We start from the raw sequence: 23,161 nt of genomic DNA on the forward strand, positions 1-23,161 counted from the left end.
GCCTCTACGCAATGAACAAAATAATATCCCCGTATCTCTTTAAGACACACGCTGACATTCTGACATCCATTCAAACACATAAACATCCACCACACATGCATTCAGTCTCTTGCAGGAGGCGCCTTCTCCCTGCAGAGGCTCTTTTCAGGTCCATCTGTTTACACTCATGTCTCAGTTGATGCCAAGAGCAAACTCACCACTTCAGCATTGTCACCATAAAGACAGGAGGAAAGACAGAGAGACCAGAGGACAGCCCCATCTGATGCCTTAAAAACTCATCTGAGATATCTAAACAAATTCATGACTAATTTGCCATAAGTATTCATAAAATTGATTGTTCAAAGCGCATTTTGGGGGATATGTAGCTGCAACAATTACTTGAACAAGACATGATGTGGATGAAATCATGTTTTGTGGTTTTCTGAATAAAATTTTCACCTGTTATGTGTTTCTGTGGGTAGTGGGGAGCTTGGAATATATTCAGTTGGATCGTTGATGCTGGGTTAAACTCTGTGATGCCAGCTGAACACTTTCCATGATTAAATGGATTGAAAATACACATGCTGGCTCTTAAGTATGTCAGTCCCACCAAAGGTGCGGTTGTGCCGCTGCAGTGAAGACACATGGAGAGGTAAGTCAAGAGGATTGGCCAAAAGAACGTGGTGCTGCTTGGCGGTGGTGGGTCCCTAGGTGTGCAGGGACAGATGGGACGTTGAGGAAGGAGCGGGGTGGTGTGGGGTAAGGGGGGCACAGGTCAAGCGGGGGCCACCTGGCTGGAAGAGACAGATGAAGTCTGGGTTTTGGAGACAGCAGCGGCTCCGACCTCATCATCTCCAAATGGGTTCTTTCCACAGCACACTGTGGTGATCATGCAGTTTCTAAACTGAGGGCGATAATAATAAGAAGATTAAAAAAAACACACACTCATGATACACTTTCTCTAAAGCTCTCTCAAACCAGGATATTTGCTTCACATACCTGTCTGTTTAGCAGAATGTAGATAGCCGGGTTGTACAGAGCGGCACTCTTGGCGAAGAAGGCTGGTACGGTCATGAAAACCGGTCCAAACTCAGTTCCCTGATTGGCAAAGATGTACCAGGCCACGCTGGCGTAGGGCACCCAGCACACCAAGAAGGAGATCACCATGACGATGACAATACGTGTTACCTCTTTCTCGGCTCTCTGGGTGGTTTCAGACTCCTGCTGCTGGGCCGCAGCCTGAGCACAGACAGATACAGCTTAGTAACTTATTACTAATGTGTGATCCAAATGTCAACAAGGGGTCTGCCTATCACCAGAATGAATAAAACAACAATACAGGATTAGACTAAACTGATTTACAGGTCTTTAAATCAATTGACTAATTCAAGAGAACAGCTGAACCTACAGTAAGTCAGTCATGTTTTCTTTTTTTAAAGCCGTTGAAGGTTTGTTTACACCTGGTTTAAGATACAGCAGTAATTATTTTTCATCATTAAGTCAAACTCTCCAAATATATATGCAATTATTGTTGTAACTCGTGTGTAAAAAATTACAACTTGGGCCTTCAAGAAAAAAGAATAGAAAGGCCAGTAAAGAATCTACCTACTTTATCTAATTGAAACAATTTTGGCCTTTTTTTTTTTTTTTTTACTATTTATGATTGTTGATACATTTTTAATGTTGTTATACTATTATTAATGAGGGCATAAGGGTGACACAGCGAGAAAGCAGACTGTCCTTCAGCTGGAGGACGGGGGTATAAGCTGCCATATTGGCAAGGATCCGCCCTCCTGAAGTGTCCTTGAGCCATTAAATCCCTCACATCTCCAGAGACTGTGCTCTGTGATGCTCCCAACCTCCCTGTGGAGGGGGTGCAAGTTACAAAAAAAGAAAAGAAATTCCTCTGCAGGGATAAACAAGGTATCACATCCTTATTATTAATATTGCATCTGGCAGTGGTGATCCTACCGCTCGCACAGTGCAGAGCAGGCGACTGTAGCAGAAGAAAATGATGAAGAGCGGGATAGAGAAATGGAGGACAAACATATAGATGACAAATGAGGTGTTGTTGATCTCGGGCTTGGGAGTGTAGTAGTCAATGCCACAGGAACACTGCATTCCCTCTGGGATGTACCTGCATCCACACACATAATAATAATAATGTAAGAATTTCCATCAACACATAGTATGTGATATTAAATATCTGCTGCAAGTAAATAAAGAATCAATAAGGTGCTTTTTATAAAATTATATCATTTCATTTTCAGCAGCAGAATTTTAGTATGGTTTTAAAGCACAGTCAAGGCACTGAAACACACTGAGTACCTGGACCAGCCAAACAGAGGGGGTATAGCACAGGTCAGGGCCATGATCCATGTGAATCCCAGCCCAGCAATGGCATGTTTCTCCCCAAAGCGGAAGTTTGTCACTGGCTTACAGACCACAATGTAGCGCTCAATAGCCAAAACCACCAGAGACCAGAGAGCAATTTCTCCTGAGATATAAAATAAAGCATGTGTAAATTTAAATACTGAATACTTTTTACTTGATATTAAACACATGTAATTATAAAGACACAATATTTCAGATTTCAGGTATTCACACTAATGTTCTCAATTACGAAGGTGACACAGGAAGGAGAAACTTTAAGTGTAATTTGTTTTGATCAGAATCACAATTAAACTCATATGACACATGGACAATTTCACATATTCTCTGTGTCTTACCTCCTAAGGTGGCAAAGAATCCTTCAATGTTGCAGCCGGTGACCCCTAAGCTGAAGTATCCATGCAGGGCTGTGAAGAGAGTAACTGTGAAGCCACCGACAACCATGAAGAGGTCGGCCACAGCTAGGTTGAGCAAGACGTAGTTCAGAGGGGTCCTCAGTTTTTTGTGTTTGACGGTAACATAGAGGGTGAGGAAGTTGATGGGGAAGGCAGTTATGATGAGGAACAGCATGTACGCAGCCAAAAGAGAGTACTTCCAGGGCTCAGCCAGGTAGTACTGAGGGTACTCAAATGGGCTGCGGACCAACCCAGTCTTGTTAGACATGGGGATATAAAAGTTGGGTCCTTCTGTGCCATTCATGGCTGCTGTTAAAGGTGGTACTTCTTCCTCTAAGACCTTGACAGTGTGTAAAAATATGCCTCTTCTCAGAATAAAACACTGTGAGGGAGTCTTGTCATGTAGCTGACGTGGAAAAAGGGAAGAAAGGATGGATGGAGGGGTAGATCTTGTGGAAGTAAAATGTGCTCTGCAGCCCCCTGAGGAGGCGCGGCACCTTTTAACAGGCCGGTCGGATTAGGGCTCGTGCATGGAGCAAAGTGTTAGCAGAGATGGAATTAAGACACTCAATCTCAAATTTCTCTCTCTCTCTCTCTCACACACACACACACACACACCCTCACACATATAAAGCATTACAAGAGAGAACTCCAGAAATAGCTATGTTATGTCAAGCATTTTCAAGGTCAGAGGTTACAGCAATGGATGTCTGAAACCCATAATTACTGTCATGCGCATCAATGCATCATCAGCAAGAGATGAGAGAAGAGTAGGAGGGAAAGCAAAGAGGGAACCAGCCTAACTGTGATTCAAAGTGGACAAACTACAAATTAAATTTCTTGAGCAATTTCACTTATTTGCATCCGTGAAGCTTAATCCCTCACCACTGCATAATGCAGAGCTCAACTCATACCCTTAAGTGTAATCAGAATCACTGGGGCATGCCGCTCATAGCACGCACTCTCCCTCCAGCTCTCTCTTTCAAAGACACAAATCCCAAAGTTCAATCGTAAAGAGTAAGAAGTTATTACTCAAGTTGTTGTAACACCATTAAAAAAAACCCACACATAGTAATAAAAAATACCAAAATATTTTATTGAGTGAGACTTTTTTTCCCATTTGTAGCAATATAAAAAATACATTCTGACTACATGACTAAACAGATGACATCCTATACTGATATAAAACATACAGTACAGCTTCAATATATAAGCCTGTAGAATGCAAAACTCGTTGGCAGACAAACATGGTCTTTGTGAATAATAACATTCTCTACATAACATATAAATGTTTTCTATTAGGTCAAAATAGTGTTGTTTTTTTTAAATAAATTTGTTTTTATAGCAATATTTTTTTACACTCTACACTAATGTTCCCTTTAAAGTGATGATGTTGGGGCGCCCTGGTGGCCTAACGGTTAAGGCGAATACCACATAACTGCAACTTCCACGGTTCAACCGTCGGCCAGGAGACCCGCACTGCATGTCACACCTCTCTCTCTGGCTCCCTAGTTTCCTGTCTCTACACTGTCTGTCAAATAAAGGCAAAAAGCCAGAAAAAAAATAATCTTTAAAGTGATGATGTTATCAGTGAGCCCTAATAAGGTAATCTGATCTCAATAATCCAGCCGGGTGCATTGGCTGACGGTGCACTTTTCTTTCAGTCTATAATGACAAACACTACAGGTATTACTTCAGTCATTCATCCTTGGAGAACAAAGGGCTACTCTTGAGAGTAAGTAAGGAGTAAATTCACATGACAACAAACAGATGTCTATGTATGTTACAATGACAACTATAGTACAATACAAATAAAAGTATAGTGACAAAAAAAGGATTAAAATCAGTTTGGTTCATCGATGGGTCTGCGACAGTAAGGACAGCAGTTGTGCTGAAGCACCAGAAGCTCATAATCCTCACTGTGGAACATCTACGAAGAAATACAAGCACAGAAACGTTAGAACAGATAGGAAAAGACATGTTATTTATAGAAGAAAAGCAACACTACAGGAAAGAAAATCAACAACAAAGCAGGTTAGTGAAAGAAAGAAGAAAGACAGAGAGAAACTTTATCTGTGGTTCACATCAGGTTATACTGGCCGTGTGACTTATAAATGCTGTACCTTGAAGCAGGTGGGGCACATGGTGATGCTCACATCAGGCAGCAGGGAGCGGAAGTATTCCCATTTGAGCGGCCTGGGCCAGCGTTTGATCAGGACGTCCCTCCTGCTCATGGAGCGCAGCACCGAGCGACTCACCTTGACCGGGACAAAGTTCGAGCCCCCCTGCTGTTTGGACACACAGATGAACAAATCCACATTCTATTATGGACCTCGTACCTTTCACCTTCCCCAGCTGGTTTGCCCAGTTGGTGGTATATTAATTGCCTCTTTTCTTCTGTCCTTTCCCTCCTTACCTCAAAGCTCATTTTGGCTGTGAATGGGTCTTCCTCTGCATCATCAAAACCATCATCCACCCTTAAAGCCTGCAGCTCTGATTGGTGTTAGTTGAGAACAAACAGCCCAAACAATGCATACATTTCATACCTCTATACATTTCAATGCCGTATTTATTATTTGTCATAATTTTTCTCTAATTCTATATGTTCAAGACAGGAAAAACCCTGACAAAATTATCCCCAGAGTCTATTTCAAGAGCAGAGAGTGTTCAAAATGCCAATCAGTCGTGCCTGTCAGTCACAGCGTGGCTCTGCAAGAACAGAGCAGACCTCAGTGCCCTTGAGTGTCTGTCGGCTAATGCAGGTTAATCCCCGCACTAGGGCTGTGGCTACGGCTCTCGGAGGGTTAGTGTCATTAAGATGAGACAGGAGAGCCTCGCTAACCCTATTAGCTCAAGAGCTAAGATGACTTAGGTCTGACAGCTTACCCACCAACACAGAATCGAGGCCAACGCAGACTAAACAGCTTCTTAGAACTGTCACAAGGCGCAGGAGGGTCACGTGCTTAATTTCGAAGAGATGTGCGTTGTTGTTAGGGCAGGGATACAACCTCGCAAGACCAGCAGAGTGAGGAGTTAATAATTTCTACAAAGCATGTGAATTATTTTGTTACCGTGCAGTTACATAGATGATCAAAGGATACCACCATTGTCCATATCCTGCCAGCGTGCATCCCTCTGATCTGTGTGAGGAACTTCTAGGTCAATAAGAGACACGGCCTCCTCATCACCGATGCCCTCCTCCAGGTAGAACTGCACCAGAGGCAGCACCTCTGTACAGAAAGATATACGTTACATTAAAAATAGAAATGGAACAATTTGGGGCAGTGTGCACTTCATAATGTGTTTATGTGTCACTCACCGTATGATGAAGCTGAGTAGATGAAAGGCTGCCTGCAGTTGATGCACACACTGCCCTGGTTGTTCAGCAGGGGGTTGTTGGTGGAACAGCGGTAGCACATCATGCCCTCAATCAGGTCCTGCAGTAAACACATGAAAGTTTAACTCAAGAGCACAGGAAGGAGATGCTCTAATATATGCATCCCAGATACTATTACCAAGTCTTTAACACACCTCGCTGTCGTGGAAGGGTTTGGAGCGAATGGTGAGGCTGCCCAGTTCTATGGACTCCTGGAAGCGAGAAGGAATGTGCAGCTCCTGGAGCTTCTCGTAGGAATACCTGGCAAGCTTATATGCACCCAGTTTTCCACTCTGCTTAGCCAACGCATACAAGGTGTTACTTATCATCAGGTCAAGGAAAAGAAATGTACAGTAAGAGGAAAGAGTTGGCAGTCTAAACAGAGCTTCACTGGAGTATTGATTTCTAGATGTCTTACTCAAAATTTGGTATTTTTTATGTGGAAATGTGAACACTTGTGCACATTTATAGAGGTATAATGGTATATTCTCTCATTTCTCTTAACATGTAGAACAACAGTAGAGCCAGGAATATTTATCAAATGCCTTGAAAGTAATACCATCATTAGGTTGTTTGTGGTCTTGTGTGTGTACTCATACAAACTTGTGAGCCTGTTTGTGTTTGAGTTGAGGATATGGTTGCTTATTTGTATTGTTAAGTGAGCAGCTCTGAGAGCGGCAATGACATGTCAATGACTTGCAGCTGCAATAGCTCTCCATTGGCACTCCTCCATCAACTAAAACTTAACACTACTCCTCTCCTTTTCTCTCCACTCAGCCACTCTCCAGCTCCTCCTACACACCCAGTTCTGCTCCACGGCTGGAGCTGCTGATAAATGCGTGTCCTCCTATTGTGGAACTTGTTTAGTGCAGCTTTTCTGTGACATTGTGTGCAGTTGTTCAAACCAAGTCCAACGCAGCCCGGCTAAGTCTATAAATCTAAGTTCAAAGTTTTTGGAATGGCTCAGTTTGGCCACAGAGGATCCCAGCTGCTCAGCCTGATTTCCTCCTCAAAGGCCAGGCTTTCCTTCCTCATATCATGCCTCTGCTGTGTGTGACTACACGGGTTTGTCTGTGTGGCTGTGGGTGTGGGTGGCTTCATGTGTATTCAAATTAAAGCATATTGTTTAGTGTTTATGTATGTAAGCCTATGCCCAAAGTTCAGTAATCAAAGTGTTTGTTTACATAACAGAGAATGTGCCTATTTCTGGCATCCTCTCCTCCTCCCCATCATCACCACTTTTCTTTCTCTCAGCAGCAGCATGATTTCCGCAGTGGCGCCAACTCTTCCGTTTTCCCCCTACTTATATCTCTTTTCCACCACCCTATCGCCACTGTCTCTGGCAGTCTTGATTTCAGATAGGCATGTCTGTTCTTAAGAGATTTCCAGAGAGAGAAGACTCTACAAAGCTTTCTTCTCAAAAATATTTGTTTGATTTATTATGCCAATGTTAGGACTACTTTCTCATGTGGAAGGATACACTTTAGAAATGCCTGGAGGTATGTCTTTGGTGAGGTTGTTCAGTAGGAACCTGCAGATGTTGAACAGCGTCTCTGGCATGTGGGAACTGAAGGGTTCATCCTATGGACAAAAACAGTTAAAAAAATAAAGGATGTAAGTGGAAGGATATTAAGAAATTAGAGAAACCTCTGATAAGAATTCAGCGATTTTCATTTAAAGCTCTTTCTTAATTTTTCTATCTTTTAACCTGGTCCTTCCCTCATCCCTCCTCACAGTGGCCTAGCCTCCTTGCTGGGGTGAAAGGGAAGGGAGAATTTGCTACAGCACTCACTAGCAGCACTTTATCACAAAAGTTGATAGTTCAAATCTATAGTGGCTGTCCGGGAGAGTTAAAATGAGATATCGAGGTTTCCTGCTCTGGTCTGGATCACAAAGATGATTCTCTATTGCAGGGGTGTGACCACAGCAGAGCAGAAAGCTGTAACAACAAACTAAGGACACTGACACAGGCCAGATCACCCATAAAGTGCTCATAACCAGAAATTGCTTGTTTGTAAGTAGGTTAGGGCTAGGGGCTTGGGGAAGACCACTGATGAAGCAGTCATCATGACCAATCAAGCAGCTGGTTACCATGGTGATAGGGTTCAGAGATGTTGTAGGAAGTGAGCCTTTTTGACTCTGGTATAAAGGGTATATCTACCACTGCAAGCAGTGATGTGAAATATATCCATCTGATTTTTTTCTGTCAATCAACTTTTTTTTCCTGAGTAATTCAAGCTGATTAAATTTCCCTTGTGTGCCTTGAGTGCCTGAGCCTAACACCCTCAACTCTCTATTGTTCCTTTAACTAACAACCTCTACACATATCTTAATTTCTCCTTTACCCACAGTCTCTTTTTGTATTGACATAATCTTGCAGAAGCAGACCTCTGTCTTGTCAAACTCACAGAGTTCTGGAGAAATTTGACTGCAAAAGTTGATTGGAAAAGGACAGAAACGCAGTAGGCTGTCAGTAAACTTCAAGTTTAAAAAAAAAAAATGTAAAGGAAAAAAAAAAAATGTAAGGAAAATGAACTTGTTTGCACCCAAACAGACATCTAACCACACTGTAGGTACTGTTTCCAGGGCTAAGCAATTTCAATCTGACAGCCAATCAAACGGCTGCCTAGCGATTTCAAAGTGCCCCCCCAGTTTTGTCTGGTCTGGCTTTGCAAGATTAGGGTTGACAAAGTATCATGTTCTCACCGTGTAACGCTGAATGGAGCGATAGACGTGGTAGAGCTCAGCAAGATGCTGAAAACGTTCAAACTTCTTCAGCATTTCATCCCTCTGTTCTTCACTTTCTGGTTCGGACAAACACAGACACATCAAAGAGATTAGTAAAAAATAGTAAGTGCATTAAGCTTTATGGTAAAAACAAATCTTTGCAGTAGGTGCAGATTCTGCGTAAATGCAGCAAAGAAATGCCTCACCTCTAGCAATGTCCAGACACTGCATAGATAGCATCCAGTAATAGTACCCTGCATCGTTGAATCTGTTCTCCACCACTGCATTGTGGGTAAGCTGTTCCAGGACTTTCACAGCTTCGTTCTGTCGCCCGGCCTTGTGAAATGCTAAAGAGTGAAAGAAAGAAAGCAGACAGGTGGATTGTTTTTATGGTGCTCTAGAAAAACTGTCTCGTGGTACTGCTGGATTTAAAGTGGTAATCTAGAATATTGTGGTTTATTTCTTAATTTCTGGGTGACGTCTTTGGTGGGAAGTTGTCATTGTTGTGGTGTTTTTGCACGGTACTTGCCACAAATTCTTTCACAATCGAACAGTGGGCAAGTATTATGAGACGTATTATAACTTTTCTTTCTTTTAATGAAGCTTCAGTTTGAGTAAGTGTTCTTTGTTTTAGCTGTTCGGCAAAGGTGCCTCTTGTGTCCTGTTTAGCAAAGATGGAAAAGCTTTTTATGAAGTGGTTGAACTTCAGAGAGAGAACAGGAAGGAAAAAAAACATATGTCTGAAGCATTTAATTAACATATTATGTCACAGTCACGTGCATCTGTAAAGAATCACTGGGATTAGCAGGCTTTTCTGATAAAACTGCATTCTCAAACTACAGAGTTTTATTGTACTTAAAAAATTCATGTAAAAAAGACACACACACACACTCTCTCTCTCTAGCTAAATGCCAAGACCAATTTGTACATTAGACTTCCTAATTTTTCATGTTAAATAACTAACATAAGTCTTTTCTAAACAGGGAGACTGCTCTTGAATATCAAACACCAAAGTCCTAATAAACATAAGCGCTATTCTTCATGTTCCTATCAGAGGGTAATTAGAAGCAGCTTTAGGGAGTCGACCCCACCGGCGACCCTGGCCCCTGCAACCACAGTGGGGGTCAGGACATATTAGTGGCAAATATTTATCAGAATACCTAACTGGATAAAAACCACATTCAGCTGCTGTTGGTTAATGTTAGGAAGGAGCACAAATGCCTTCCCCTTCAGGGACCCATACAGAAACACAAAACACAAGCTAACAAACATGTGGAGTGTAGAAATGGTTCACAACATCTCCTGGTCAAAGCTCACAACCAACACACTTTTCCATGTGTTATAATGGTAAATAAATATTATAACGGCATACTTAATGTAAATGGTTATGTCAGCACCCAATATGTTTTTATATGTGTATAACAGAAATTAATTCAATCAAGTTTATAGCATGACATTGATGCAACTTAACTATCATTACATTTTATTTACAGTGGTGAATTGTCTTTATCAACCGTGAGACATTAGAAATGTCTACTATGCAGATTTGAATGAATGAAGCTGAGAAATATATTGTCAAAGTAAAGACATACTGTAAGAAATGTAAAAACTGAGTTGCACTCAAACTAATTCAGTGAAGTGACAACTACTTCTGTTATGGAGCAGTTCCAGCACAGGGGACAGGAGACAGGCCTGAAGCAATCACTAGTAACACAATACTGCATCACCGCCTGACTAAAATACACACAATCAGCAAAATGCATGACCATAAGCAAGCTCCAATACAATCAGGCCCGTTCAGTTATGTATTCCATCTCGAGACAGGCAGAGGAAGATTATGTAGAAGAGGAAATATGCCTGCTGAGATCATAATTATAAATCTATGAGCTGATTATAACTATGGTTACAGTTGGTAATCATCATCAGAGCTGCTTGTAGTACTGGTGATTAGAGGCATGCATGCATGTCATTCGGTTAACAGGCAGCGCAGCTCAGTACTGCTCTGCTCCAGCAAAGAGGATCATGTTTTACAGTGGATACAGAGAATCTTAAGGAAGTAGTGAAAAATGCCTAGAGCTGGCCAAGCTTTATCACTTCCATATGTAAACATTGGCAGTTGCTGTAGACTTTAATGTTCACTGCAACAGTCATGGAAACATAAATTTTAAAAGAAAATGTGAGTGTCTACGCAGGAACATTCGATATAAGCTGACTAAAAGTGAAGGTGCGGTGCCTGTTGGTGATGTAAACTCACCTTTTTGCGCCTCCTCGAAGCGGTCGTTCTCAGCCAACCACTGGGCATAAGGCACAAAGACGTCATTTTTGAACTGGGAATGCTTCTCCACCAGTGAGAAGGCCTGAGAAAATGACAGGTGAGAGGAAAGAAGAGATGTTAATACATTAATGTGACCAGTTGACATGAGAACTTATGTGTCCCATTGATTGTAATACATAGAGAACTGCGTCAGACTGCCCTGGATAATTACAGCTACACTGCAGCTGATTAAGGACTCAGGAGTTACCACATACTATTCAGAGAAACACACATTACTTCCAGTCAAAACATTGCTACAACATTATTAATTAGTTCAGAACAAAGAGAAGTATATGAGCTGAGTTGATTTCACACTCAATTAGAACTACAACTGCAGCTCTTGCGCTGTTTGAATGACAGGGTATAAAGAGCCGTTGTAGTGCCCTGCGGACACATATTTGCCTGTCATAGTGACTGATTAATCTCAATGTCCTGTAACAAAACCTTAGCCAAGAAACACACACTACTCATAGCATACGGTAAAAGGGAGAGTGTGTGTGTGTGTGTGTCCCAAGTTTATGAGGCCTAAGTCATTTAAAGAAATACTTTGTTTTAAAAAAGCGAGGGTGCAGTGAATAGCATCCATATGGCCCACGCTGTAACTCAGTCTGTACTCTGTCCTGTCTTGGTGTCCACCTCCCTCAGTGAAGCACATAAAGCCCAACAGTTCTCTCAGCCTCCGCCTCCGCCCCCCCCAACCCCCCCCCCCCCTCTTTTTCTTTTCTCTCAGAGGATCAAATAAATATCCGAGAAGACTTCCGCAGACACAACAGCATAAGCATGTGATCATGATTCGATGTTCTGTTTTTGGCTCTTGTGTTTCAGCATGCAAATCGCCAACGTGCGTCTCTGTAACGCCTTTAACTCGATTAAAGACTGTAGATGGATTAAAGAAATGCGATATTTTCTTCTTGTCTGAGCAGCATGATCTGCCCTGATGGAGGAATTTGATTGGAAGCAGAATAGAGCTTTAAGCCGATACTCTTTCAGTGCGGTAGAGTGTTTTGTGCTTCTCACTCTCTAATCATCATGTGGGCATGGATTCAGAGAAATCCAAAGCTGGATGATTAGCTCTGGAGTGTGTGCATGGTTTCAGTTTGTCAGTGTATAAGGAATTCAGGCAGATGTATTGTCTTATTGTTTGCATTCAGTTGTTGGTACTTTAACAAATACAATATACTTTTTGAGAAATCCCTGCAAAAAGTGACCAAGCCATGAACATAAAGTGGCTGATTTTGTGATTTATGTTTTTTATATGGGTTTCTGAATACCACAGAAGTTTATTTAGCACAGTCCTATGTGGTTCATATTATATTTATGTGATTGTCAAAGGACATTCTATATATAAGTCATGATGAGCTGAGCAGGTGTGCCTCCTGTGTGCATAAGTGTGTCAGACCTCGTCCCAGTGCCGTGTTTCCACATGCAGCTGCACCAGAGCCTGCAAGTCTCCCATCTTGGAATAGGTCTCTGAGGCGTAACCATGGTGCTTCAGCTTCTTGAAGTAGAACGCACACTTTGCCAGCGGTTCGCGTTCAGCCTTGTCCAGCTTACGAGCTATGTCAATCAGCCTGGATGAGAGAAGAGAGAAATTAGCTCGCACAGAGAGGGTAAGTGCAGATAAACCCTCGCATGGGGGACCGCTGTATCAAACTATGACTGCAAAAAGAATGTGAACCCATCAGGGTCACTAGCTGAATCTGATTCAGGTTAAAGAGCTCTGACTCTGTTCAGCTGCTGCCTTTGTAGTGCTGACCCACTGGTAGCACCACAGGAGGCTTACAGCATGCAGACAAAGGGTCAGCAGGGAGGTCTGATATGACCACCAGACACAGGCTTATCAAGTTGCCTGGTTTCCAATAACACACACTCACACCCCTCTTTCCTATGGCTATGCATGTATGAGTGAAAGCTTATGGACTTCATCAGCTATCATAGCTTTCACTCAGCATGTAAAAGCCACCTTTTAATACTGATCTTCTATGTGAGAGACACATGTTCGGGATGTTTACTATCGATGCCTTTGTGCAACCAAGTATGCAACACATACCACAGCTTGAACTTAAACGAGCCAAATTTGGAGACTTCGATAGTTGAAGCATGTTGAGGACTCAGTTGGACACAGTATGTATTTGCACCAGAGTGAACCTTGGATCAGGGTTTGAATCTACATCAGGGTTTAAATCTTTTCTCATATTTTTCCTCCCTCTCTATTCCAACTAGCTTGCCTCTTGTTCTGAAATAAAAATGAAAAATTATCATCATTCTTCCAATAGTATTCGGTCCATGTCTGTGAGCATACAGTACATCTGTCAAACCAAGAATGCCAAAGAACTGGGAGTTCCACCACTGACAGTAAAATTGAGACTGAGAGTGTAAAGTGTGAACAATTCTAACTATATCCAGGTGATAATACTCTCTTTTGTTCAGTTATCAACAGGAAATTGTGCCTATTATTAACTACTAGTAGATAATGGGGAAAATCATTTGGGGAAAATCGTGCACAAAAATCTGAGATCTGGGGTGTTTCATACAGTGACACCTACATGTCTGCCCAGCCATGCTCGCCTATAATATCTATGGCTTTGAGATGTTCTCCTGCAGACAGGTACATCTCCGCTGCTGCCCGGGGCTCCTTGCTGCTCTTAGCCCAGTCCGCCTGCTTGGTCATCAGGATCCGAGTGCTCTTAGGATCCGTCGCTCCGACAAACTCCTGCAAAGAGAAAGACACACCCATTCACAAACTTACTAACATATCAACAGATGAGCGAAAAATCCCCACTAACACTGATGACAAACGAGAGGAGTATGTAACATGGTTAATGTTACAAGTAGAATCCTGATGCAAAGTCATGTTCAGACAGACAGAACCATGAGGGTCAAGGCCGAGACAGCAGGAAGAGAGTCACACAAACAGCGGGCGGCTAGAAGGCCTTTCCCTCCGGTGTCCATCCTACCTAAAACAAACAGCCTGTGGGACCAGATGGCCACACAGCCACATAAATATACAGCAGCCACATCAAAACACATACAATCTGATACACACACACACACAAATACACATGAACGAGTCATGGCTGTGTCATCTGCTCCAGTAATGTGAATGTAATGCTGATGATCAAAGTGTCCCCCCACATGTAAACATAATAAAGCCTGAATTTGTCTCAACTCCAACTGACCTCCTCATCAAAGTATGCATGTAAGAGCAGACACTCGCCTTATTTCTCTCCGTTTGTGCTCCATTTCCAACTTTAACTGTGTGTGTAAGTTAGCTTTGTTTTACACACGGATACATGTGTAAAAGCCCGGTGCGTGTGTGTGTGTGTACTGATCAGATGATATATGTGGAGATTCCAGTGATATATGAGGAGATGAAAGACAGACGGTAAAGGGGGGCCGTTTGAATGCAGTGCAGGGCCCCAACTTGGCATAACTGCACATGATGAAGAAAAACATATGTTCTACACCCTTAAAACATGCAACGCTTCCCAGGTCTTTCTGTCTGTATCGATACAAAGGTATGTTGTACGTGTATGCCTGTGCTTTTGTCAATTGATGATTTAATCACCTTGGCGTACTCGAACATGCGCAGGTCAGTGTACATGCTCAGGGCTCTGGATTCTTGGCCTGTTCGTTTGTAGAGCTTGGCTGCCTCATGGAATTTCCCCTGGTAGGCATAGACGTCTGCCAGGAACAACTCATTGTCGTTCTCACCCCGCTTCTTCCTCTCCTGCAAATCAGTCAACACAAACAGTGGTATGTGTGCAGAGATAAACACTCACATGCATGTACACACACTCATACAAAACAGCTATGCACGTGTGTTCACACACACAAAAGGCACCAAAAAATTGGGTTGCTTGATGAAATCAACATTACTGTTAAACCTTTATTAAACTCTTATACCATCAGTCATAATAAATTTAGAGAACAAATACTGTTCTTTATGGAAACTATATCAACTCATACCAAAAGCATACTTTAAAAGATGGACATTTCCCCTTTTCAAAGGGGAATACTTCAGAAACATTTTCCTGGCACTAGCCATGTGAAAACCAGACTTTCCTCTGCTCTGCATACATGTTATCAAAGAATGTGCGTGAGCTTCGCTATGTCTATATGTTTTCTTGCATGTGCAGGTGGACAGGACCCAAGAAGGTCATCCAGGATACAGGTTCCTCTCTTGTTCAGGGCTTTGAAGTATAGTCCAAAGAAACGTCTAGCAATTAAATGTATGATAACAATAATAATTGTGATTGGCTCCCCTGAGCCTTGTCTAATTGTGATGTCAGCTCTGACCAGAGCAGAAACAGAAAATTGTGAACTTAGCTTTACACAATATTGCAGAATTTTCTTTTTTCTCTTTCTACAGAGTAGGTTTTACCTCGATGCTATTGATGAGCTCCAGGTAGCGCAGGTCTCTTATCCTAATAAAGGCCTGAAAATGGGAAAAGAAAACAAATAATTTAGAGGATGGACTCTCAGAATTTTGCAGTAAAATATGTAGGTTGGTGACACTGGTCTTTATCAGATTTGTGTGTGTCTGACTGGCCTTCTTGGCGGTGTCAAAGTCAAGTCCCTCCAGGGCCTCTGTTCCTAAATCCCTCCAGTCACTGTCTGTCACACCCAGACAGGCGATGTGGTAGGCCTCCTTAAACATCTTCCTCTCCAGGTACTGGTACATTGGCGCTGACTAGGCAGAGCAACAACATCATTGTCAAAAACTATTAGGAATTTATATTGCAAAAACAGCTGCAATAAATAAGAAGGGGACCACCAACAAAATTATGTCTTCACCATGTAATTTGCTGAATAGACAAAAAAGTAGCCTGTAAAAGTAATGTTTTATGTGGTATAACCAAATATCACAATATTTAAGATGCCCACCTGAGGCACTTCCACAGCAGACATGGAATAGACGTGGAGACAGAAGATCTTAGAGCCATTGTAGCCCACCATAAAGCCTTGCATCTTCTGCTGGTGTACAGGAAAGTTGCTAGCCTTGATATTAAGGTAGCCGTTGCCAGAAAAGCACAGCATGTCCTCACACTGGGTGTTCCAGGCCACGCTGTTAGCATTAGGCTCCTACAGGGAAAGCAAAAAAGAGGAGGCGGGTAAAAGAAGGTAGATGGGAAATAAAATCTAAAGGTGACTGTGGAACACAGACCAGCCAGGAGTACATGAGTAAGATATGTAACAGTATCTAATACAAATAATCATACATACCGTACATGCATTCCTTAGCCATAGCCTTCACGTGCTCCACTGCCTGCCTACCTGAAAGAGCAGTTCTTTACTGTTGATGTCATAGACCAGGAGAGTATTGTGCTCATCCACCACAGCCAGTTTATTGCGGGAGGCACTCATGTCCAGGCACCGCACTGATGTTGACAGCTTCAGCAGTGTGATGGGAAACGGGTTGTCAACAAATATCTTCAGGATCTACATCACAAAAACAATGGCCAGCAGGACAAAAATCAGAAAAGAACAATACTAATACAAATTGAATACAACTGTAATAAATAAAAACACTATCAGGAATGCCTTCTGTGACCACTAATAGAATCTCTTCTTCTTCAAGGAGCAAGCTGTTTCTTTTCTGGACCACTGGCTTACCCCTCAGTGAGCAGGAGTGCCTTTTCTAAGGTTACTTAATGAGGGAATGCATTTTCTCACAATACTCACAGCTCCATTCTTTAACCCCACTAGTAGGCCCTCTCTGCCTGGCGGGCCACCAATCACTTTGATGTAGCGAATTAGAGACTCCATCACCCATTCTTTTTCCCTGACACTGGTGAAGGACAGGCACTGGAGTCTCTTCTCCTGCACAAGAGCAGAGTGGGAAAGGGGAGACCACAATCACATGTAACACAGAGGCACTGACTGGTTCAGTATGAGCAAATAATTCTGCTTCTATAATTTCACAGTATGTTTACTTTTTTAAAACATACTCGTAAATGGCCGACAAATCTTAACACGTTGTTCTCTTTTCCTTTAAAACACAGCAAAAGGGTGGTTCAGCATAAGACAGCAACGCCATAAAGATAAACAATGATTTGATTTGACACAGACATACACAGCCCATATGTGCACAGCCCATTTATAAGGTCTAAAAGCTGTCTGAGGCATGAAACACAAGCATGCCTGTTAGAGAGAGATCTGAAGCACCTATGTCACACACAGACAGATTTAAAAGGAAATAACCTCTAGGTTATGGCTGCTCCTCCTCCCTACCAGCCTCTGTCAAACACAGAGACAAGAAGCAGAGAGAAACTCACAGAGACACCCACTGGTTCCTCACTCTGTGGTCCTTCCCCTTCATTCAACTGTCTTACTTTATCCAGTTTGAGGAGGGTTGAGAGAGGGAGAGAGACAGAGCCTGCAGAGCACATGCACAGCTGGAGCCTTTTGCAAACTAGGCAGAAACATCTGGTAAACCAGCAATTCCATGATATTATCTTTTTTTTTTTTTCTCTGGCCTGTTTGGGCTAGTAGTGAATGGCTAAACACTGATTCTCTCTGCTTCCATCATGTTAATAGCGCTCAAATGTTTCTACAGCCTCTTGCACAATCTGTCAAGCATGCATTAGTGTAATTTACAAGGAACAAGAATGTCACTGCAGGTCAGTAGAATTTTTGTCTACGAAGCATAACTGAAGGAAAACTGTTTGTCTCGGTATGGGAAGAAAGACGCCAAACACCAACAAGAAATTTTAAGTTAGCAAATTTAAGTGTTTTGTGTGCCTTGTGTTCGTGTAACTCTATCTCCTCTCCGCCTAACCTGGCATAGGATGATATGCTGGGAGCAGACCACTAGCAAGTTGCATTCAAACTTCCTGCAAATTTTCTCCTTGATGCGGTAGTGCATGTCCGAGGAGTCGTCCGAGTAAAGCTCATAGATGAGGATCTTCTCAGGCAGCTGGATAGCGAGGCGATTTCTGTAGATGGCAATCTTCTTCACCAGCTCACGACACTTGATCCTCACTGCGGTGAGAGAGGAAATCGGAGGGAGAGAGTGGACATTTGAGGACGGCAAGGAAAGTTTAAATATCTTCAAATAGCCAACACATCCTGTTGAGTGAGTCCTCTGAGGCCTGATGGTTACAAAAATGAAATACTTCATAAAATAGGCTGTCACCATTCCTTTTCATTCATTTGTGAGGTTCCCTCGAAATGAGATATATGCCATTTGAAAAACATCAGACTGCCAACCCTTACAAAAGAGTAATTGGATGACTGATATGGGTGACATCATGTTCCTGCTAAGTTTATTATTCATTTTTATAGTTTAGTTCACAAAACACACAGCCTCTGTATCCTCGCCCATGTCACTAACTGTGGTGTTTTAAGACACACACACAACCTATTATTTAGAGTGTCATCACAATAGGTATTCTATCATAAACTCAATATTTTGTTGTCAAAGCAAAAGTGCACCTTTTTGCTCAGTGATGAGGTGCTGGACAATGACATCAGTCATGCTGTCTCTATAAGCATAGCGATCCTTGTACAGGCCGTGAACTGTGCTGAAGATAAGTTGGTAGCAGGCGATGGTCCCATCCTGGCAGCCCAACACCTAGATAAGAGATAACAATGTAGCAGTGCATCCTATTAACACCTCTAAGAAAAGACTGTGAGAGTGGGAAAATGTTCCTGTTGTTAAAGCATCTACACAGTAGAACTGAGAGAATCTGCCAGCAACCAATTCTCCCTTGTATGCCTCATCACTTTCAGTTAAATATAGTGAAAGGAAAACTGCAAAGGTGTTACTGTAAAATAAAATGACTTGTGTATCTGTGTAGCATAAGAGGCACAGTGTTATTAGATTGAGAAAATGTATGAAATGCACTCTGCAGCTTTATCAGTGTTTTGCATTATATTCTTTAGCCTCTTCGCTCACTCTGACACACACTATTAATCAATGTTAGGATAAGTTCTTTGGACATATGGCTTCACAAGCTGTAGACCCACCACAAAGTTGGAGTCAGGCTTAACCCGGCACGTCCACACCCAGGAATTCTGCTCTCCAATGGTGCCTAGCCGCACACCATCTTTAGTGTATAGGGAGGCCTGTTTATCAGACCCACCCATGACTATATACTCGCCCTTGGAAAAGTAGCTGACGCAACATGGGTCATAGGTGAGAGTCCTGTCTTTTCCAATCTGAGTGAGACAAAGAGAGAAGTGGACATTAAACTAAGATTAAAACAAGTACTGCTCATATTTATTGCCCAGGGGCCGGGGCCAACACTTCCCACTGTCTGGGCCAACACACATCAAAGTCCACACTACATTCATTCAACTATCCCTTTGAGTGTTTGATGAAAAGATGGACAAAAAAGAGAGCGCTTCTCTGTTCAAAATAGCTCCTATTGTATTAGTGTTCAAAGTCCATTTGCGCAACATCATATCAGTCCTCCAACTCTGTGCATCTGTTTCTCCTCACTCTGGAAAAAAGCTGTCTGACAATCCATTGTTATTTTTCTTTCATTGCGAACAATTCCTGGTGTTGTAATCACAACAGAATGTTCACTTAAATAGATAAATAGGCCGATGACAATATATGAGCCTAAGGCATAATGGCAGAGTAATGAACAGTACATATTTGTCTATAATTACGGTATTGCCCACAGGGAATTTAGGAGGAAGGAGGGACAGTGAGGAGGCCATTAAAGCATAGCAGGATCACTTCCAATGTACTGTAATGGTTTCAATAGACCTTGACATTCTGATTACAACAGGAAACACAGGTCTTAAAGTCAGTAAAATGTTTCCAATACCGTTTATTTTGGACAGAGAGACAGACTCAAGTAGTGTTGTTTCCTATTGCTACATGTATAACAAACAACAGCACACAGAGTGGGCGGATAGTACTTCAAATTGCTATTATTCTTGTGGTGCTTTCCATGCAAGGTAATGAAACAGTCTATAATCAGTCACCTAAATGCCATTTTAAAGAGCTTGAAGTGAAAGGTTTGTTTTATTGGAACATATTACATTTTCTATGCACCAATGAGACTCACTACATATGCACACTGCCAAGTCACCATGTTGTCTGTACGTGGGCATACCATATCCAGAATGGAGTTCAGGATTTTTATGACATAGACTTGTGATATTCACCTGTTTTCCACTCAGCTGGTAGAAGGTCAGCTTCTGACCCCAGTCTGCCACAGCCAGAATGTCATTGTGCTCATCCCTGAGAAAATACAACAAAAATGACTTTAGGCGTGCTGTACTGTACTGTAAACATACTATAGTGTACTGATAGGGATTTGGCTGTTTTGGTGATGGTAAGAGTTAATGAAAGCAGAATAGAGACAACACTGAAGTGTAGTAAATAGAGAGGCCACTCTTCACAACCATGTCCTGTACTGTACTTTTTAACCTCAACCTCCCCAAAAATAAGTATCTGGTGCATATTGTCATTGTTTCTCATCACTGCAGTCTTCACGCTTCCCTCTGCAATTTTTCATCTTCATCTTCCTTTTCTCTCATATAACCTGTTCGGTAGTCCTCCGTTGTGGATAAAGCTGACATCCTGGCAAGGGGAATCAGAGAGCAGGGACCGCTGTTCCAAGCCATCATAATCCTCTCCCTTACAGTAACAGTTCCACCAGTCTCCAGTTAACTGCTGCCACCTGCTGTCCCTACGAGAGCTAGTCACTTACAAAGCAGTGTACTCTAGCACATTGTTACTTTTAAATCTAGGTGACATGGATGGATAGTGTAAATGTGTGCGTGGCAGTATGAGTCATTAAATAAAAAAAATAGTAAAGATAAGATATAAATCTATTTTTATGCAATCCTATTCTGTAATAAATAGGTTGGACTAACTTAGAGGGGTTCCAGGCTATGGACCAGATAGGAGAGGAGGAGCCCCCTGGACGTTCTATCTTGACCTTCTCCTCTCCGTTCTTGTTCCGAATGCTCACCACTCCATTCATCATGCCCAGGGCAAGGTACTGGCCATCGTTTGTCCACCTGCAATTAATCAAACCCTTCAAAGTAAACGTGTCACATGAAAGTGTACCAGTGTTGCAGACGGTGACAGCTATAGATTTCACTTACCCACAACATGTTATTTTGCTGCTCACTTTATGTTTGTTCACAGATTTTTGCTCTGGCGACCACAGACCTAAAAAAGTAAGAAGTACTCTGATGTTCAGTGCTCCACCGCGGCTTTCTCTTTTTTAAAATAGGTTTATTGTACATTATGTGCATGATTTAAAAGTCCTGTATAGTATCTTAAACTCATGGTGCACTCACCAAAGTCACCAGAAGAACAGGAGGCAAGTTGGTGGGTGACAGGGTTGTAGGCAACGCACTGGATGGAGTCATTGTGACTACAGAAAAACACATGAAAAAATAAAGAGCGATACAGGTACATAAACTGCAGGACATAATGTAATACTAAAGTGATGATTAAACGTGACACTTACGTGTATTTTAAAATACCCTCCAATTTAGATGTCCAGATGATGATGCTTTTGTCTGCTGACCCTGAGGCAAACCTTTTGCCTGCAGAAGAACACTGTAGTTAGTAAGATAAGATAAGACTGATGCAGGAGAGTGCAGCGTACAAATAGAAAGTAAATCCGTACCATCTTTGGCGTAGGCCACACAGTACACTATGTCTTTGTGTCCCTTTAAAAGCTGAACAACGGCTCCATCTGCTGTGTCAAAAACCTGCAACAAACATATAATAAATTGAATATAATAATAATAATAATAATAACGCTTGTGTTCTTCAGATGTGTGCCGTGGCAAAAGAAAAACACACAAGCCTTACCAGGACGCGAAGCCCTGCAGCAATAATGACTTGGCTGCCATCTGGCTTGAAGGCAAGGTCATAAACACTGCAAAAGATAATTATTGTCATGTGTTGAGATCATTATCTGTTTGATGAATCAATTTGTTAATAGACAGAGTTTTAATCAACAATTTTGATGATCCATTCACTGTTTAAGCAATTTATTAAGAAAAAGTAGCTAACATTATGGTTTCCAGCTTCTAAAATGGGAGACATTGCTGCATTTTACTTTTTTCTTTAAATGACTGTACATTGAATATCTTTGGGTTTTGGGCAGGTGATCGGAAAAAAAAAGACATTTGATGATGCTGAACTGGGGAATTTTTCAATATCATATGACAATTTGCAGACTAAATGGTTTATAGATTTGTTGGAATAAATAATTGACAGAATAATTAACAATGACAATGGGCTTGAAGGCTCGTTTTTGGCATGGAAATAGCAGTATGACAAAGGGGGGGAAAGACCAAGATGACCTTAATTCATAATAAAACCATTTTTGTCAAATAATGAAACGTTACAATAATCCTGAATATAAACAATTCATTAATAAAGCAAACATTGTATGGCTGTTCATTTAAAGGTCTGTTATCTTGATAGAGTTGATAGAGGTATACCGTTACTTTAGTACTTCTTAAATCAAAATGTACATTATGTAGTGTTAACGCCAGTTCACAGCAAACAATGTTGTGCAGCAATAACGAAAGCTAACGAGAGCTAGCTTAACATTAACGTTAGCCTCGACCTAACTTTATACCTTGACACACAAGGAAGCTGATATTCTACACTATTGAGAGGCCACATTTTTGCATGACAGCTTAGATACAAGACATATAAACCAGCGTTATATATTTGTCATTTGTGAACGACAATCGCATTGCCGTGGGGGCTAACGCGAGCTAGCTGGCTAACACTAGTTTACATAGCAACCGCCGTTGCTAACCACCCAGCATCAGGCCACGGTTGACAGCGTAAACATAAACCTCTAGACTCTCACCATTGATCACGAAATGCTTCTTTCCATGCTAGGACGGCTCTCATTTCCACGTTTTAACAGCAAATATGAGTGATGGATTTTTTATCAACAGGTTGTTGTGGCTTGTTCACTCGTTTTTTCATACTAAGCTCAGTTTTCATGATTCGCTCTTACTGCGCAGACTCAAATC

The 23,161-nt window shown here is 41.9% G+C and overlaps 2 protein-coding genes across 3 annotated transcripts; both read right to left on the bottom strand.

Moving 5' to 3' along the window:
- Positions 1–442: 442 nt before the first annotated feature.
- Positions 443–3,228, bottom strand: LOC137184710 (rhodopsin-like). The gene is made up of 5 exons (XM_067592636.1): positions 2,709–3,228; positions 2,308–2,476; positions 1,951–2,116; positions 979–1,218; positions 443–883 (listed from the first exon to the last, which is right to left on the bottom strand). Exons 1-5 carry the CDS (start codon positions 3,067–3,069, stop codon positions 755–757), a joined length of 1,065 nt encoding a protein of 354 aa, XP_067448737.1. The 5' UTR covers positions 3,070–3,228; the 3' UTR covers positions 443–754.
- A 612-nt stretch (positions 3,229–3,840) lies between these two features.
- ift122 (intraflagellar transport 122 homolog (Chlamydomonas)) lies at positions 3,841–23,142 on the bottom strand. Of its 2 annotated transcripts, XM_067592629.1 has the most exons (30): positions 22,993–23,142; positions 21,975–22,041; positions 21,787–21,871; positions 21,625–21,703; positions 21,452–21,528; positions 21,254–21,320; positions 21,020–21,166; positions 20,686–20,832; positions 20,306–20,381; positions 19,154–19,345; positions 18,620–18,758; positions 17,964–18,166; positions 16,868–17,005; positions 16,460–16,624; positions 16,070–16,267; positions 15,735–15,875; positions 15,567–15,620; positions 14,751–14,912; positions 13,729–13,895; positions 12,582–12,753; positions 11,123–11,225; positions 9,075–9,215; positions 8,848–8,945; positions 7,622–7,722; positions 6,297–6,462; positions 6,085–6,202; positions 5,867–5,995; positions 5,182–5,258; positions 4,889–5,053; positions 3,841–4,695 (listed from the first exon to the last, which is right to left on the bottom strand). In XM_067592629.1, exons 1-30 carry the CDS (start codon positions 23,034–23,036, stop codon positions 4,609–4,611), a joined length of 3,705 nt encoding a protein of 1,234 aa, XP_067448730.1. In that variant the 5' UTR covers positions 23,037–23,142; the 3' UTR covers positions 3,841–4,608. The 2 variants fall into 2 exon arrangements, with proteins under 2 accessions (XP_067448730.1, XP_067448731.1); XM_067592630.1 differs by lacking the exon at positions 20,686–20,832 and having other exon boundaries at positions 22,993–23,141.
- Positions 23,143–23,161: the final 19 nt, after the last annotated feature.

Source organism: Thunnus thynnus, chromosome 6 (genome assembly GCF_963924715.1).
Source record: "Thunnus thynnus chromosome 6, fThuThy2.1, whole genome shotgun sequence".
NCBI lineage: Eukaryota > Metazoa > Chordata > Actinopteri > Scombriformes > Scombridae > Thunnus > Thunnus thynnus.

Bases quoted from the DNA above. Each gene is read 5' to 3' on its own strand.
- LOC137184710 (XM_067592636.1), bottom strand. From the start codon at position 3,069: ATGAATGGCACAGAAGGACCCAACTTTTATATCCCCATGTCTAACAAG. The intron at 1,219-1,950 runs GTAGGATCACCA...GTCTGTGCTCAG, and splicing joins TGCTCTGCACTGTGCGAGCG to GCTGCGGCCCAGCAGCAGGA. The intron at 884-978 runs GTATGTGAAGCA...TATCGCCCTCAG, and splicing joins ACATTCTGCTAAACAGACAG to TTTAGAAACTGCATGATCAC.
- ift122 (XM_067592629.1), bottom strand. From the start codon at position 23,036: ATGAGAGCCGTCCTAGCATGGAAAGAAGCATTTCGTGATCAATG. The intron at 13,896-14,750 runs GTGATTAAATCA...TTCTCTTTGCAG, and splicing joins GCATGTTCGAGTACGCCAAG to GAGTTTGTCGGAGCGACGGA. The intron at 12,754-13,728 runs GTAGGTGTCACT...TCTCTCATCCAG, and splicing joins GAGCATGGCTGGGCAGACAT to GCTGATTGACATAGCTCGTA.